Raw genomic sequence first — 18,935 nt, 5'->3', positions numbered from 1 at the left:
GATTCATTCATATGTTTGACTTGGTACAAAGAAATGCATGCATGAGTATTATCATTTAAATTAATAATACTAACAACTTATATGATCTACTCCATTGTTTATATAACTCAAATATTTTAGGACAAATTACGTTTATGATCCTTATATTTTGTCTTGTGTTATTTTGATCTCTACATTTTCAATTGACTCAATTTTTATCCTAAATTTATGATTTTGTATCAATTTGGTGTAATTGATAATGCCGTTAGTATTTTTAATAAAGAATTATCGCTCAATTGGTTGACGTTAATTTACTGAGTTGAGTAAATTTATAATTTTGCCCGTTAAAAATATGACACATGTCACTTATGTACGTGTTTTTTATATAAAAAAAAATATAAAGAATTGTAATCAATTGGATAAAAATTGAGACAAAATTCAAGATTAAAATCAAAATAATTGAAATTACAGGAATAAAAATGGCATAAGAACAAAAAATAAATAAAAACTACCATCATAATTTGTTCAATATTTCATCAAAACTCTCTACTTCCTATGTATCATATGTGTCATGATAACCCGAATATTATTTTAAGGTTCGCTTGGCGTTAGTTAATATAGTCAACTTTTTTATGTTAGGATTTTTTTAGCCTGACTTTTTTAGACTTGTTTAGTTTTTGTTTTGAGACTTTTTTGACTTTTGTGAGAGAAAAAATATATATATAATGATTATGGGTAAAAAGTAATATTTTATCTTATTGACTTTTATTATCAATTTTGTCTTTTTGTTATTATTTAATCCCAAAATGAATACCAAATCAGGACTAAATATGATGGATTATACATACACATGTATGAATATAAAGTCTGAGGTGAAGAAGGGGTTAAAGTACATCAATATCAATTCGGCTCCCTATGTCCTCCTTACTCAGAGAGCAGCAGGGCAATACACTGTATTACGTATAGGGTCATTTTATTTACGCACCATTAATTCTTTTAGTGCATATTATTTAGCCTCCGTTTGAGAAGTAGGTTGGCTTTTTGGCTTTTTAGCTTTTTTGGCTATTTGAGCCTGGCCTCAAAAGCTTGGTTTGGGAAGAGTTTTTTGACTTTTTGACTTTTTTGACTTTTTTTGTGAGAGAAGAGTGTAATGATTATGGGTTGGATGTGATGTTTTGTCTGCTGTGGCTCAAATAGCCTATTCTGTCTTTTGTGGCTCAAAGAGCCAAAAGAACCCAAATGAATTCTTCCCAAACGACACCTTAATCATTAAATTTATATGACAATAATATTTTATTCACACACCATTGATGTGTATGCACTCATTTAAATAATTGACATATGAAAAACACAAATATCTCTATAAATACTAATATTAATATTTTCAATTTGAAAAATAATAGAAAAGAGATTCTTTCTAGGTGATGGTGTGTATAGAGATATTTGGCTTTTTTGGTGCAGAACTTTTTTTTTTTTTTTTGTCCTTTTGCAGTTTTCAGTCGTACAATCAGTGCCAAAGTATTTCATTATATTTGGAGATCAACTACCGAATTATTTCATTATATTCGGACATCAACTACTGAAAGTTTTTTTATTATTTTTTTCGGAACAAATTTGTCGAATTAATCACTTTTATTCGGAAGTTAAGTTTCGAATTAAATGTATAATTTTGAAAAACTAGTGTCGAAATCCCCAAACCGAAAAACATAATAATAATAATAATAATAATAATAATAATAATAATAATAATAAAAATAAAAATAAAAACAAGGGTTTTATGGCAATGGAAAGTACATTGATCTGAAAATGGTAAATGCAATAACAGAATGATAAATGTAATAACAAAATGGAAAGATGCATTATCTTCAATAATATTGAAGATTTTTAATGGAGGTTCAATAGAGGACTTTGTCTTCACTTCACTTCTCACTGCGGTCTTGAATAGTTTTCACGTGGATCTACAATAGGTCTACAAATCTGGAAGCAGGGTCACTCAGCAAGTGTGTGGAAAGGAGAGTTAAGTGGTGCGTGCACAATGATTATGAGTGAAGTGTATAATTGTAACTTTTAGTTTATGGATTAAGAAAATTAATTAATAATCAAATTAATAAGTGTGCGTACTGAGAGAAAATGTACACTGATAATTAAGTGTGTGGAAATAGAATTTCCTCTCTCTCTCTCCCCTCTCAGTTTCTTTCTCTACCTTCACTTCGATCCTAAACCCAGAAACCCAATTCAATGCATTAAGGAAGACCCAACAATGGACTCCGACGAGGTAACAATCTACCAGCACCACTCTTTTGCCGCCAACCACCGCCGCCAACTTTTTTTGAATTGGAGATCGATTTCATGTAAGTAGAGGGCGATGGGGGTATTTCGCGAGTTGTAGAGATGAGAGGTTGTTGGTGTTGCAGCGGCGATGACAAACGGCAAGAATGGGTTGGTGGGTGGCGTTGGGACGTGAGAGAACGACTAGAGTGTGGCGAGAGGGGTTGTGAAGGAGTGGCTAGAGCTAGGTAAAGGTGGCCAGAGCTAGGTAAAGGTGGCCGAAGTTGAGTGGTCGGCCAGAGTTAGGTTTTTGGACATTTCGATCATTTATTTAATGGGTAAAGTGGTATTATAAAAAATTTAAAAATTAATGCGCTCAACCAAATAATTGAGGTGCATTTAGAGGCACCCCTGGCAAGGGCCAACTATGATGGGAAAAGGGTACAACATAATAACTTTTGTTTTCAAAAAATAAAAAAAAAGAAGGAAAAAAAAGATTGTAATTCCATGCAAAAGGTTTGTCTGCTTAAAATCATTAAATTTTCATGTTTTAGCCTTCATATCTATTAAATTCTTAAGAAAATTATAAATACACCTTGTAAAGTTTATTTAAAATATGAATTATTTTTTGTGATTTGAAAAATTATAAACATCGTTTTCTTAGAATTTTTTTAACGGAATTAACTAAAAAGCTGAAATTCTTAACGGTCTCTTATAAAATAATAAAATTACTTAAATTATTAATTAAAATAAATTTTTGACGTCGTTAATAACTATTAAACGACTTGATAATTTATTAATAAAATAAGTCATTTATTATGAAATTAAAAATTTTAAGGAGCAAGATATAATTTCTATAACCACATAAGATAATTTATATTTTAAACAAATCTTAAGGAGCAAGATATAATTTCTATAACCACATAAGATAATTTATATTTTAAACAAATCTTAAGGAGTATATTTGCAATTTATCCTAAATTTTCTTATATTAGCCATCCCAATCTGTTTCCATTATTAATAAGGATAAATCATACATCATTGAGGTTTGTTAAAAATATAAAGTATTATATCACATTTTAAAAATTTTCAAATCAAGTTTAAACAACTTATAACTCGACTCATTCGCATCCCTATTAATATGTTGTTCCTATATATACTCATTACGCGTATGTATATCATTGTATTTCTACATTTATTAGCAATTATTAAAGGGAGATTGACCAATAAGTCCCATATTTTAGACTTGCAATCCATATAATCCCATATTTTTTCTTGTGATTCATTTAGTTTTTTTTTGTATGACGACTCATTTACCCACCACATTAGTATATCACATTTGAAAAAAATATACTAATTTTTTTTTTAATATCACATCATACCCGCTACGTTAGAGTGTCATATTTGAAAAAAATACACTAATTTTTTTTAATTTTTTGCAATGTCATATCACACCCGCCACGTTAGAGTGTCACATGTCGCGTTTAGGAAAAGATATACTAATGAATTTTTAATTTTTTTTTGGAGTGTCACATTATGCCCGCACGTTGCCATATTTGAAAAAAGTACACTAATGAGTTTTTAATTTTTTTAGTGTCATATCATATCCGCCACGTTATCACATTTGAAAAAAGTACACTAATGAGTTTTTAATTTTTTTAGAATGTCACATTATACCAACCACATTGTCACATTTGAAAAAAATACACTAATGAATTTTTTTTTTTTTTTTTGAAAAAAAGATTTAGAGTGACACATCATACACGCCACGTTGCCACATTTAAAAAAAGGAAAATGTTTGATAGCTCAAAATTTTGTGGCTCAAATGGCTCAAATCTGTCAAAACGACGTCGTTTTACACTCAAAATCTGTCAAAACGATGTCGTTTTGAGTGATTTGAGCCATTTGAGCCACAAATTTTGAGCTACCTAGCATTGTTGTTAAAAAAAATACATTAAAGAGTTTTTAATTTTTTTGGAGTCACATCATACCTGTCATGTTGAGTGTTACATTAATACATGTCACATTAGAGTGTCACATCATACATGCCACATTAATAAAAGGGTATAGTCGTCTACCAAAATACTACTAAAATTGAAAATAGGACTATACAAAAAGAAACCGATCAATAAAAAAAACTTGGGACTAATTGGATTACTTGTTTGTGAGATGAGACTTATTGGTAAATATCCTAAGTGGGGCCAATTTTCTGGGTCCTCTTTTACTAGGACTCATCCAATAGGAAACACTTCGACAAGCTAGCGTGTCGTTGTGAAAACGTAGGGTATGCGAACCTCTAGTTTTCAATCATGGATTTTCTGGCAAGAGAATTTTAAAAATAAGGCAATATATTGAACAATCTAAATGATACCATTTGTAATTTCCATCCACTTACTTGAAAAACTGTACTTTCTAACAGAGTTTGGATTATGACAAACAATTGAGATCATCCTACCTAATTATTGTGTAAATCTTCTAGGTAGGTACATAATTTGGTCATTATATAAACAATGATCCCTCCATGAGCTACGACCAGTGATCGTTTGTAGCAGAAAGCAACCCCTTATATTTTCTCCATAGGATCCGAAATGGGCAGCATCCAAAATCATGAAACTAAACCGTTATATCACGGAGCAACATAAATTGGCAAACAAGAAGTCAATAATGCAGGGGAAAAAAAAAAGTTATACATGACAAGGATTGGATAGTGCAGGTAGTACCCTTTGCAATAATGGAAGATATACATATTCATAACGAGAACCTGTTTAGGCAATCCGAGCTTTTATGCTTTAAGGTGGTAATACTTGTCAAGGAGCTTTTCAGTATACTCACCGAAAGTAAGAGATCCATAAGATGAGATTAACTGGGAAACAACAAAAGAACAAATACCAATTGATTATGATCATGATATTCATAATTTTTACCCAGAGTGAAACGGGAAAATAAACTGAATACTAGTTATGCCCTTATATAATAACTTTGTCACAAAAATTATGTGCAACACTTGCAACTGTGCACGTTTTGCTCTTGCACTGAGAATGTGTCACAACAATAGGGTAGGGGATGTGGATTAAAATGGGGGAGGGGTTGGGGGGTTGGGGTGACTGATGGCTAGGTTTTGAGGGGCGAGGGTTGTTCAGTGGGGAGGGGAGGGGCTGGGAGTGGTGGGGGAATGACTGGGAGTGGTAGGGAATGGTGGGGAAGGGGCTGGGGTTGGCGGGAGAGGGACTAGGGCAAGGGTGTGTAGGGAAGGGTGGGGGCTGGGGATTGCGGGAGAGGGTTTTGTAGTGGTGGTCGACGGTGAGGAGTTGCAAAGGAAAGAGGAAAAGAAAGAAGAGGGGAAGGGAAAAGGGAGTGGTACTTTGGTCAGTTTAAGGAAGATTCTAACCATTTGAAACTACCTACGTTTGGCATGAGCTATTTTGGATAAATTAGCCAATAAAGACAAAATCCACTAATTTAGCCAATAAGACAAAACGTCACATTCAAACCATAATCATTTTACTTTTTTTTTTTCACAACTATCAAATTAACTACCAAAAAAAAAAAAAAGAGTAAAAATTTATCCAAAGCATAACTATTTTAGTCATGCTAAAATAGCCAAAGTCAAAAAGTCAAGCTAATTAGCTCATCCCAAACGAGGGCTCAATGCTTCTAATAGCCACCACCCTTTTTATTTAGAACCCCCACCTGCCAAAATTGCTACCCACCTTTTTTCTTTGAACTCCCACCACAATCCCCAATAATACCCCTTTCTTTAGACACCCGCCCTTGTCAGCATCCAAGCCCTCACCTCCGCCTTTGACGATCCCCCCTCCCACACCAGCGACCCCCTTCCTACTACAACCCTCTTCCCAACTCTCCCATTGCACAACCTCTCCTCTTCCTCTGCCAACAAGCTCTCCTTTCCCCACCAGATGTCGCGAGAGAGCGAGAGGGACAGTTACGAGGAGGGGCTGTGGGGGAAGAAGAAGAAGAAGAAAGAGGTTGTGGTGGTGGTCACGGGTGTGGGACTGGAATGGGGTGGTGATCGAGACAGCCAGGGGGCCGTAGAGGGTGGTGGGAAAGGGCCGAAGGAAGTGGCTAGGAATGATGGGGGGTGGTGGCAGAGGGGGGTTAGGCTAGAGGAGGTGGTGGGGAGGGACAGGGGAGGGTGGCTGGAGCAGCTAGTGGTGGGTAACCTTAGGGTTTGGCAGGTTGGAGATGGAGGATAAAATTGAAATTTTGTGTTAGGGTAAAATTGTGATAGGAAAAAAAAAAATGGAAGGGGCAAGGGTCCAAAGATAAAAGGTGGGTGCTATTAGCAACTCTATAAAGAAGGCTTCTACTTCATTCACTTTTCCCCTCCCAAACACACAATAATGTCTACTAATTGGGTGTCCCTCCCCCCCCCCCCCCCCCCTTTTCCCTCCCCAAATCCAAGATCCAAACACCCCTGCAAGACAGTTGTAGAGCTATCTGAAAAACTCAAAACCATTTCATATGAGTGTCTTACACTTGCAAAAGAGGCACAACTAATTTGAGTTGCATCAGTATGAACTGTTTACAACGTCAACTAAGTTCAATAGGCCAAGTTATCAAGGCAACCCATTAAACATTTATGTTGTCTTAAGCATAACCCTTTTATTTTTCATTTTGGCAACTATAGCGATGTATTAGTGTCAATTAAAATATAATTTCGGTAGCTCCTTAAGTTCTATTGGATTGTCAAATGGTCTTCGATCATTTTTTATTCACATGATGGAATTCCTTGATATACCAAGTGAATCACAGGGTTTCAGGGTTTAAAAAACATACCTCCTGATGGATATGGACCACCTCAGGAAAATTAAGCTTTTCATCCCTGAAATTTGAATAAGAAAATGAAATCAGAACTAGGCATTTCATTTTGTAACATGTTCAAAATTAATTCTCCATTTGTTTCGGTGAAATATGTTTTCTGCATTTTCTAATATTTAGTACAACAAAAAATGAAAGTTAACGAAAACATTTTCTGTGGCCAACGAAAAAAAGCTTATTGGGGTGAAAACATTTTATGGATTGAAGTCTTTACCAATGCCACTATACTACCACCACCACCTCCACCATCCCACCATACTACCACCACCTCCACCATCCCACCACTACCATCACCACCACCATCACTAATACAACCACTAGCATATTGGTTTCAAGGTAGCAACTAAACATAAGAAAACATTTTCTATGTTTCTGCCAGAACAAACGGAGTGTAAATTTAGAGCTTGAGTGACATTCAGATGCTACTGAACTGATCGACAAAGAGACTTAAAAGCTTCACATATGTCCAGTTAGTCCCATAGATAGTGAAATGTCATTAAGAAGACTACAGGGATTTAATCAGAAGATGGAGCTAAACAGCACATAAGCCATTTCAGTGGTCTCACTAAGGTGTCTAGCTCTATTTGTTAAAGAAAAGTCAGTTCCATATGTGATGATTCTTAAGAAAACACAATTTATTGGATCATAAGCAATATTTTCCATTTTGGTCAAGCAAATAGTCACTGGGGAACAAAATAGAGAACATCAACCAAAATCAATTTAGCACCAGTAAGAAGATTGAACAAGATAGCCTGAGAAGCTTTGACAAAGTGGAGGTGTCAGTTATGAGTTGCTGGAAATTTGTGTTACTGTATATAATATGATAGTGGTGTTGGTGAAGGATAGTGGCATGTATAGAATATGATAGTGGTGTTGGTGGTAGATAGTGGCATGTATATAATATGATAGTGGTGTTGGTGAAGGATAGTGGCATGTATAGAATATGATAGTGGTGTTGGTGGTAGATAGTGGCATGTATATAATATGATAGTGGTAGATAGTGGTAATATATAATATGTAAGTGGCATATAATGGGTTATAATGATGTTTGTAATATCTCCTATATAAGGAGTGTCATTTGGTCTTGTAAGATAAGAAGTTTTGAATATAACAGAAATATATTCCTTCTTCCTCATATTTTCGGAGTTCTTCTTCCTCATATTTTCTAAGTTGGTATCAGAGCAACAAAAAACACAGCAGCCCTAAAACCGTCATAGCCATGTCGGAAGTCACGTCCGAAACCACTTCAACCCCTGCCGTTGCCATTCCGGTGAAAACGTCCAACTCTCACTCTGTCCAAATCACCACCATCCGCCTAAATGGTGATAATTTTCTCCGCTGGCCACAATCTGTCCGGATGTATATCCGTGGGCAAGGAAAGATCGGTTACATCACTGGTGACAAGAAGGCTCCTGCTGTTAATGATCCGCTGTTCGACAGTTGGGATGCTGAAAACTCCATGGTTATGACATGGTTGGTCAATTCCATGGAGGAGGATATAAGCTCTAATTACATGTGCTATACTACTGCACAAGAATTGTGGGATAATGTTAGTCAGATGTATTCTGACCTAGGAAATCAATCTCAAGTTTTCGAATTAACTTTGAAGTTGGGAGAGATTCGTCAAGGAGATGATTCCGTCACCAAATATTTCAATTCGTTGAAAAGGTTGTGGCAGGATCTTGACATCTTCAACACATACGAATGGAAATCGGTTGACGACTGCAACCACCACAAGAAAACTGTGGAAGACAGCCGTATTTACAAGTTTCTTGCCGGCCTCAACATTGAGTTCGATGAAGTGCGAGGAAGAATTATTGGCAGACCTCCTCTCCCATCCATTGGCGAAGTATTTGCCGAAGTCAGAAGGGAAGAGAGCCGAAGGAGCGTCATGCTTAAGAAAAAAGGTACTGGTGAATCAATTGAAATTTCTGCTTTAATTAGCGATGTTGCGGCCAACAAGGCTGCAAATTACCAGCGCAGGTTTGATGATAAGCCACGGGTCTGGTGTGATTTTTGCAACAAGCCTCGCCATACACGCGAAACGTGTTGGAAGATCCATGGCAAACCTGTCAACTGGAAAAGCAGCAAACAAGGAGAGAAAAATCGTGGCTTTCCTACCGCTAATGAAGCCGATTCAGGTCCCTTCAACAAAGAGCAGATTGATCAACTCTTAAAGCTGATAAAATCCAACTCCTCATCCGGTACTCCTAGTGTTTTGTTGGCACAAACAGGTAGAAATCCTAAAGCCTTCTCTTGCCTAAACTTCTCTCCGTGGATCATAGATTCCGGTGCCTCCGATCACATGACTAGTTTTTCCCATTTATTTAGTACCTATTTCCCTTGTTCTGGTCATGACAAAATCAGAATAGCCGATGGTAGTTTTTCACCTATTGCAGGAAAAGGATTTATTAAACTAACTGAGAAAATTAATCTCAATGCTGTTCTTCACGTCCCCAACTTAGCCTGTAACCTTTTGTCTGTCAGTAAACTATCTAAGGATTCTAATTGTCGTGTTACATTTTTTGAATCCCATTGTGAATTTCAGGACCAGAACTCGGGGATGATGATTGGGCGTGCTAGGATGCTTGAAGGTCTTTACTACTTTGATGAAGTACCTGTTAGTAATAAAAAAACTCAGAGCTTTAATAGTACTAGTTCAATCTCTGTTCAAGAAAAAATAATGCTATGGCACTATAGGCTAGGACATCCTAGTTTTCTTTATCTGAAACATTTATTTCCAGAATTATTTAAAGGGATTGATTGTTCTTCTTTTCATTGTGAAAGTTGCATTTTTGCAAAATTTCATCGCTCTACTTATTTGCCAAAACCTTACCAGGCTTCCAAACCTTTTTATTTGATTCATAGTGATGTTTGGGGCCCTTCTAAAATCACTACTCTTTCTGGTAAAAAATGGTTTGTTACATTTATTGATGACCATACCCGCTTATGTTGGATTTATTTGATGAATAAAAAATCTGACGTGAAAAATTTATTCACAAATTTTTACAATATGATTGAAAACTAATTTCAAACCAAAATTGGTATTTTACATTCTGATAATGGAACAGAATATTTCAATGAGCAGTTGGGTGAGTTTTTGAAAAAAAAGGGGATTTTTCATCAATCTACATGTCGGGATACCCCTCAACAAAATGGAATTGCAGAACGAAAAAATAAACATCTACTTGAAGTAGCACGTGCTATAATGTTTTACATGCATGTTCCTAAATATTTATGGGGTGAAGCAATTTTAACAGCCTCTTATTTGATAAACAGGATGCCTACAAAGGTGTTAACATACAAAACACCTTTTGATTGTCTCAAAATTTTTTTTCCTGACACGAGGTTGTTTTCTGATTTACCCGCCAAAGTTTTTGGATGTACTGCCTATGTTCATGTTCCCAGTCAATTTCGTTCAAAACTTGACCCCCGTGCTATAAAATGTGTTTTTTTGGGTTATTCCTCAAACAAAAAGGGGTATAAGTGTTTCGATCCTCAAACCAAGAAATTTCATGTGAGTATGGATGTGTCATTTGTGGAAACAAAATCCTATTTTCCCAACACTTCTCTTCAGGGGGAGACAAGTGGAGTAGAAGACCGTTTTTGGGATATTTCTATCCCGCTCCCCAATGTCATTTATCCTACACAAAAACCACATCTGTCTGATAATGATCACTTAGGAGAACCAAGTTCTATGGTGCCTAGTCAAGAAGATTCTTGTTTAGGGGGAGAAGTACTACAAAATGATCTAAATCCTGAGCTTCAGGTTTATACTAGGAAGCGATTTCATCTGAGGAATAATGACCCGAATGTCCATCCTAATGACCCGAATGTCCACCCGAGTTCTGGCATCGAAATTTTAGGTAATCCTATTCCTTCTATTTCCGACCTTAATGTTCCTATAGCAATTAGGAAAGGTGTCCGAAATTGCATTAAACATCCTATTGCAAATTACCTCTCCTATCAAAGATTGTCTAAAAACCATAGAGCTTTCACATCTAGGATTTCACACTTGTTTGTTCCAAGGAATATACAGGAAGCATTGGATGATCCGAATTGGAAATTAGCAGTCATGGAGGAGATGAATGCTTTAAGGAGCCCAAAGACAAGAAAACAGTTGGGTGTAAATGGGTGTTTACGATAAAATGTAACGCAGATGGAAGCGTTGAGAGATACAAGGCGAGACTGGTGGCTAAAGGCTTCACTCAAACTTATGGGATCGACTATCAGGAGACGTTTGCTCCTGTTGCTAAAATAAATTCCATCAGAGTACTGTTATCTCTTGCAGTAAATTCAGATTGGCCTCTACATCAACTTGACATTAAAAATGCATTTCTCAATGGTGATCTTGAAGAGGAGGTGTTCATGAGCCTACCGCCGGGATTTGAGCAGAGACTTGGAAGCGACAGAGTATGCAGATTGAACAAGTCATTATACGGACTCAAACAATCACCAAGAGCGTGGTTTGAACGCTTTGGGAAGGCAGTTATCAGTTGTGGCTTCTCGCAAAGTCAAGCAGATCACACAATATTTTATAAACATTCAAAAAATAGTAAAATTGCAATTTTGATTGTTTATGTTGATGACATCATTTTAACTGGTAATGATGAAGCAGAGTTAGCAGCCCTCAAAGAGAAACTCGCAAAAGAATTTCACATTAAGGATCTGGGAGCCCTCAAGTATTTCCTCGGAATGGAATTTGCAAGATCCAAGGAAGGTATATTCGTTAATCAGAGAAAATATGTTCTTGATCTCCTTGGAGAAACAGGTATGCTTGGTTGTAAGATGGTGGAGACTCCGATCGAGCCTAACTTGAAGTTACAAGCTGCTAAGGCTGAAGAAGTCAAAGAGAGGGAATAATATCAGCGACTTGTAGGGAAATTGATTTACTTGTCTCATACGCGGCCTGATATTGCCTTTGCAGTCAGCATGGTAAGTCAGTTCATGCACTCACCAGGGGCAGAGCACTTTGAGGCCGTTTATAAGATCTTAAGATATTTGAAAGGAACTCCAGGGAGAGGCTTACTGTTCAAGAAACATGGGCATCTTCAAGTTGAAGTATACACAGATGCAGACTGGGCAGGAAGTGTTACAGACAGGAGATCAACATCCGGATACTGCTCCTTTGTAGGTGGGAACCTAGTTACATGGCGGAGTAAAAAACAGAATGTGGTAGCTAGAAGTAGTGCAGAAGCAGAGTTCAGAGCTGTTGCCCATGGAATCTGTGAAGTAATGTGGATTAAAAGAATTCTTGAAGAATTAAAGCTTTCTCACCCGACACCTATGAAGGTCTATTGTGACAACAAAGCAGCTATATCTATAGCTCATAATCCAGTTCTACATGATCGCACAAAACATATAGAAGTGGATAAACATTTCATCAAGGAGAAAATCAATGCTGGCATAATCTGTATGACCTACCTTCCAACAGGTGAACAATTAGCTGATGTGCTAACGAAGGGACTACACAAGAAGCAATTTGATAAGCTGACTAGCAAGCTGGCTATGGAAGATATCTTCAAACCAGCTTGAGGGGGAGTGCTGGAAATTTGTGTTAATGTATATAATATGATAGTGGTGTTGGTGAAGGATAGTGGCATGTATAGAATATGATAGTGGTGTTGGTGGTAGATAGTGGCATGTATATAATATGATAGTGGTGTTGGTGAAGGATAGTGGCATGTATAGAATATGATAGTGGTGTTGGTGGTAGATAGTGGCATGTATATAATATGATAGTGGTAGATAGTGGTAATATATAATATGTAAGTGGCATATAATGGGTTATAATGATGTTTGTAATATCTCCTATATAAGGAGTGTCATTTGGTCTTGTAAGATAAGAAGTTTTGAATATAACAGAAATATATTCCTTCTTCCTCATATTTTCGGAGTTCTTCTTCCTCATATTTTCTAAGTTGAGTCATAGTTGTCAAATCGGGATTCATATCATGAATCGAAATGACCTCGTACCGAATTGCGAATTGAATTGAATCGAATCATGAATCGTAAAGATTCGGTCACTTTTCTAAATTACTTAAAAACATATATCTACACATTTAGATGTTAAATATATCTTATGAATATAAAATATTTAGACTTAAATCAACAAAAATGTTATTTTGAATAATAATCACGTAATTTAATAGGTAAGAAATTAACAAAGGTTCCTATGTAAAATCACCATCTTACCTTTCTTTTCTTTTCTTTTTTTTATAGATATTTTTTATCAACCATTCTTAATAAAGATAATAACCAAATAAACAAACTATTAATTTCTAAAGTAACAATAGTTAACAACAATATTGATATTTGGACAACAAGCATATATACTTTTTTAAGTAAGAGTAAGCAAATAATAAGAAAGAATTATTTAGGATATTTTATTTTAAAGCCTAAAATATTTTAAAAGGTATAACTGACCTCACACATGTAATATTCAATTTAATAAAATAGTAATAGATAATTCATAGTGTAACTTTAATCTTAAACATCTTTAGAAGATATATTACAATTTTTTGAAGGGGAAAAAAATGAGAAGAAATGTTAAAAATATGTTAGGTTCGACTGAATCTGATTGGATGCTATAAAAAACTCCATGATTACAAAAATAACAACAAATCATATATATATGTTGGTTATTTTGGTATTAAATGCCATTAGAAGTTGTATTATGTCATTTTCACTAAAAAAATAGAAAAAATGAGTCGAAAATATGTCGAACACAATAATTTCAAAAATTGCATGAATCGTAAAAAGTGAATGGAATCGTGAATCGATCGTGAATCGTGCAATTCACTAGAGATTCACTTCCAAAATAGATTCACTCATAGATTCGTATCGATTTTGCAAAAATTGCGTATCGAATCACGAATCGTAAGATTCTGATAACAGAAGTTATGACCTTTAGAAACGAACATAAGTTTCTTTCCAACTTCATTTTCTTTAGGCTGTGGATTTGAGTAAGAATTTGTGAAGGAAAAGGGAAAAAGGAGGGAAAAAAGTTAACGATGAGTTAAATTTTTTTTTCCACTTTTTCCCTTCCCATCAACAAATCCCCTTCTAAATCATTGATACAAACACAGCCTTAGGAGACAATAAAACCAAAAAGTCCATGTAAATAAATTCCTGAAGAGTTATGAAGATTTGGACGCCTGGATAATTACTTTAAGATTCAGTATAAAACATGTTTCATTGTAACCTACATGATTCAACTCATTCATACTGCTAATAAAGCAAAGTGCATGAGGACCATGGCTACCAGAAACTTCTTTAATGGTGGAAAGCACACCCCAGTGCAAGCATGGTTTAGACAAACTCAATGCCTTTGAAGAAGTACAATTCACAAACCACAACTACTCAGAGTTCTTATTTTTCTTTCCTTATCTTTTCCCCAATTTCATAAGCATTCTATGCTCAGTTGATAACCATGGATTTGTAAGGTTTCTAAGGAGTTATCCTTCACCAGAAAAAAAAAATAAATAAATAAAATATATATTACTTGTTAAGATAACAAATGGCTGCGACTGATAATGAACTAATAACAACTACTGTAATTAAGTTTTAGTATTTATATTCTACAATGTTACATTACTTTAACATGACAATTTATTGGTCATGCTTCTTTCCTTTTTCTTTTTTTTTTTTCTTTTTTTTTTTTTTTTTTGGTTGATTTATGCACCACCAAGTTAATACTTCTTTACACATTATTATTGTAAGCTCTGGAGTCTTAACATGTTGAAATGCTTTTACCTCTGTAATAGGTCAGAGTTACTTCTTAATTCCCTGTCTACGGAATCCTGATTCTCACTTTCACTTCCCACCTGCTAGACTTGCTCTGATAACTATGGGTTTGATTTCTAGATTTCAAGGAACTTTAAATCTGACATTTCATACTTGCACAGAAAGATAATTAATTCAAATGGATGGATATTCATGAATCAAGACTTGCTAAAATTTTAGTTGTCAATTGACATTGATTCTAATGCAGAACCTAGCACTCCCAATAGCAGTCTAACTGTGCTTTAGCACATTTCAATTGCATTTAGAGTGACAACATAAAGCAATGGTACATTGAATTAGAAACAAATGGAGTATGCTAAATTCTCACAGGAGCACTTTATTTTGGCTAAAATGTTTTGACTGAAAACAAAAATGCTAATAATAATAATTATGTTTCCTTTGTTCAGAAAATATAATAATCTTAATATTAGACATGATGCACATAAAGGCAACCAAAACTTTTCAGATACGACATACTGCAAGAACTAAAACTTCCTTTCTCATGCAATTAGAAAAGAGGGATGTGGTAAAAGCAGGGACTTTGATGCTTTATTGACGTCATAAACAAAACCACATGCATGGTCCAGATGTGTGTGCATGTGTGTGCGTAATCCATATCAAGGCTTTTTTGGGATAAGTAATCAAAATCAAGGCTTGCAAGATTACTTTGGAATTAGTTGGTGGATCTACACCTCAATTTGCATCTCATAATTTGTTCATTCCTTCCAGGTTTCTACATCATATTTCACAACTGAGATTCTTACTAAACTCGCAATATTAGAGAAGTCGCTGCTGACAGTGAACAAGATCATTCCATCTAAGAGTACCATGTAACCGTAAAACAAGTAAAGATTTGTTTTCACTAATAAGCTTACCAGTCAGGCTGCATGAATAATGCAAATGTTGAGCGTTCAATGCCAGAAGCCTCCTCCCCCTTAGGTGCCTAACATGTAACCACTAATCAGGATAAAATTCATGGATGATAAAGCAATAACAAGTGTACAAAGAAAGAGTAGGTTATCAGAGAAATAACAAGTGTACAGAATGAAGAAATGAAAGAGTAATTTATATGATTAGCTTAGAGATACAGAGAAGCCCTACTCATAACTAAAAATGCATGACTTTTGAGTATTCTACATGTTTCAAACATAAAACCCAAATGGTTTGTAACTTTTAAGTATATTACAAATATCATGTCAAGAATGTGTGCCCACTACAAATGTTATAATACTCTGTGTGCGCGCGCACGTGCGTGCGCATATATATAGAGAGATATGTGGCTGAAAGGGTGATGGGGTTTGAACTCTTAAGGTGTATGCTTGAAAAGGATGGGGAAAATGGGACATTCATTTTGATCCCGCAACTGGTGTCACATGTAAATTTTCATTAAGACAGACTAGAGCTTGCAGTGTCAGGGGCATTCTTGTACCTTAACAGAACTAGGGATATTTCAATTATTTTACCTTTGTTTTGTAATGGGTTCTATTAAGTCCTAGTTAGTTTAACTTTAATTGGTTTAGGATACCATAGTTTTGGAGTTAGGTGTTAAGTCATCAATTGTCCCAAAAGCTTAAACTATTAGGAAATGGACCCAACAATGTATATCAAGCTATTCAACATTCTCTCTCACATGCAACCTGTCTTGCACGTGGAGAGACAATGATAGAACCAAACAAAAGAAGTAAACAACCAAATAGATAAGAAGAAACTAATGCGGACAAAATACCAAATGCCAACGGAGAGCTCTGACACAACGTTAAGTCACCAATTATCCTAAAAGCTTAAACTATTAGGAAATGGACCCAACAATGTATATCAAGCTATTCAACATTAGGAAATCCTTTTCGTTGTCTCTAGGCAATAGGTAAGGCTTGGTAGGTGGCTGTATTATGTGTTTTGTGGTATGGAGGGAGGGAGGGAGGGAGCATATTATATCTTTTGATAATGTTGAGCTCCCAATCAGTAGTTTGAAAGGACCTTTGATCCTTTCTCTGTTTTTTTAGTTGAGAAAAGCATCCTTTTCTCCTATTGAAACTTTTGTGCAGCTTATAGGTGACCCTGGATGTATGGCATACAGCATTTTGTCCCTTTCATTGTACATGGTTTACCCCCTTCAAGGCACTCCTTTTTGCTAATGAAGTTTTACTTATCCAAAAAATAAATAAATAAATACAAGAGAGAGAAAGAAAGAAAATACTCCGCAGATTTTGCTCTTTTTTCAGGTGAGACTCAACCCAATTGATTTCTTCTAAGTGAGACTCTTAGAGGGGCCCTAATGTGATCTAAGGCTCTCTCTCTTTCATCCTCTTCTTTTTTTAAATGATTCCTAGAGGATTTTAGCCCTTATTTCATGCTAAATTAATTCCAAAACCTTAACCCTTTGATGCTAACCCTAATCTCTAATTACCTTCCATGACAACCTCAAAATTCCTGATAATACCTCTTTCTCTAGAATTTCCGGCAAGAAATATCATTTCACATCAAAACAACCTAATACCAAACCACTTTAATCTGAAAAGCTATTTTTTAGCCTAATCTTATCTACATGACAAAAATCAAAAGATCCTGCCAAAAAGTTAGTGGTTTATGGTGTGAGAAAAGACATGCTGGTAAGAAAATATGCCAGATAAAAAACAGTTTTGAAAAATACATGTACTCACCACAATTCAAGGGAACTGAAACAAATATAGTAAAAGAAACGCATTTTAGTAAAATAATATAGATATGTGAGAGAAAAACACTAGGAAGAGCAACGTTGATCATCAATGGCAAAGGAATGTGATACTATCTCTTATTTCTAATTTGAACAAGTATTAAAGTAGTGAAAGTTTCCTATTTGAATTCCTTGTTTACATTAAGACCTTATATTTCTTAAAACTCAAATGATTTTCTCTAATTGTTGTACTCTACTTGCAGAGTTAAAGTCTAGAGCAGAGACCCCCCAGTACACAAAGGCACCAGCAACCAAGCTTTCAACCCATAAAAAATACAAGGATGATTTCTTTTAACACAATCGATATGAGCTCCATTATCTTTGATGCAGGCAAAAAAACACCATCAAACATTAAAAATAATGGTATCCTCAATGCTAAAAATTTTTGTTAGGAATTTTTGTTGTATTTTGTGTTGGCAATTCCGTTTGACAAAACTGTTGTGATGTATTAGCATTTGTTCTTTTACTTTTGTGAGTTGAGAGTGTTATTATATGTGAATCCGTCCCAGTCTGACTCAAGCAATCATCAGTCAGCAATTTCCATCTTGCAGTATCAAAGACCTGCTGTAGAAGAACCTACAGGGTAACATCGACTGCTCGAGCAGTAAAACTTGTGCTCGAGCTGTCCATTCAGTCTCATAGCATCTCAGGTCTTCAGTCAGAAATCATGTAGAGTCATATAGTTTGCTCAAGCGGTCTAAGGCGGTCATTCAGTTATAACCGCGCATTTTGGATCAGATCTGGATTGAGACTCCAATTCTTCTTCCTAAAGTGCAAACAACAGAGAGAGAGAGAGAGAGAGAGAGAGAGAGAGACAGAGCACATATACCTTGATAAATTGAAACTGATAGTGATCAAAGCTATAGGGATTGAAAATCACCAAGGGTTTCTACATCAATTACACTTTCCAAGAGAGTTCTTCGGTGGATTCCGGGGATTTGAGCTTGGAAGCTTTGGTAGATTCCGAAGTGGCTTATCATCGTGGATTCAGTGTTGGAGAAGCAATTTCGTGGTGAAGGCAATGTTGGAAGAGGTACAAGGGGTTGAGGCAATTTGTGCATGGATTCGCTAGGTGATTGTGTGAGAATTCCTTGTGTAATTTCCTATTCCTCACAGCGGATTGCTGATTGTGTGAGAATTCCTTGTGTAATTTCCTATTCTTCATAGTGGATTGGTTTGGTGGCCATTGGCCTATGGTTTTTTTTTTTATATATCACAATTGGAGTCCAATTGTGATTTTTTTCCATGTTAAATCTCTCTTGTCCTTAATTGTTTAGATCTAATTTGATTTGCATTGAATTAGATTAGGTCATATTGTGATTGTGTTAATTGTTCAATTGGTTGAGAGATC

General features: G+C 35.5%; 2 protein-coding genes across 9 annotated transcripts in view; one reads left to right on the top strand and one right to left on the bottom strand.

Moving 5' to 3' along the window:
- Positions 1 to 18,935, bottom strand: part of LOC114276510 (uncharacterized) — a 54,657-nt gene that overhangs the window by 2,057 nt on the left and 33,665 nt on the right. For 4 of the 8 annotated variants that reach the window (XM_082903154.1, XM_082903158.1, XM_082903159.1 and 1 more), the window contains 3 exons: positions 15,747 to 15,814; positions 7,045 to 7,090; positions 4,578 to 5,110 (listed from right to left, as the gene is read on the bottom strand). In XM_082903154.1, the coding sequence (XP_082759280.1) occupies positions 5,030 to 5,110; positions 7,045 to 7,090; positions 15,747 to 15,814 (195 nt within the window). In that variant the 3' untranslated portion in view covers positions 4,578 to 5,029. Of the gene's footprint in view, positions 1 to 4,577; positions 5,111 to 7,044; positions 7,091 to 15,746; positions 15,815 to 18,935 lie in introns of those variants that run through there. The other 4 variants (XM_082903156.1, XM_082903153.1, XM_082903157.1 and 1 more) reach the window with 2 other exon arrangements.
- LOC145806372 (uncharacterized) lies at positions 7,904 to 9,709 on the top strand. Its single transcript, XM_082903160.1, has 2 exons — positions 7,904 to 9,320; positions 9,635 to 9,709. The coding sequence occupies exons 1-2, from the start codon at positions 8,306 to 8,308 to the stop codon at positions 9,667 to 9,669; spliced, it is 1,050 nt and encodes a 349-aa protein (XP_082759286.1). The 5' UTR covers positions 7,904 to 8,305; the 3' UTR covers positions 9,670 to 9,709.

Source organism: Camellia sinensis, chromosome 13 (genome assembly GCF_055761805.1).
Source record: "Camellia sinensis isolate YWXY chromosome 13, ASM5576180v1, whole genome shotgun sequence".
In the NCBI taxonomy this organism is placed as follows: Eukaryota; Viridiplantae; Streptophyta; class Magnoliopsida; order Ericales; family Theaceae; genus Camellia; species Camellia sinensis.
The sequence above is the reverse complement of the archived record's forward strand: the minus strand, read 5'-3'. Positions and strand labels throughout refer to the sequence as shown.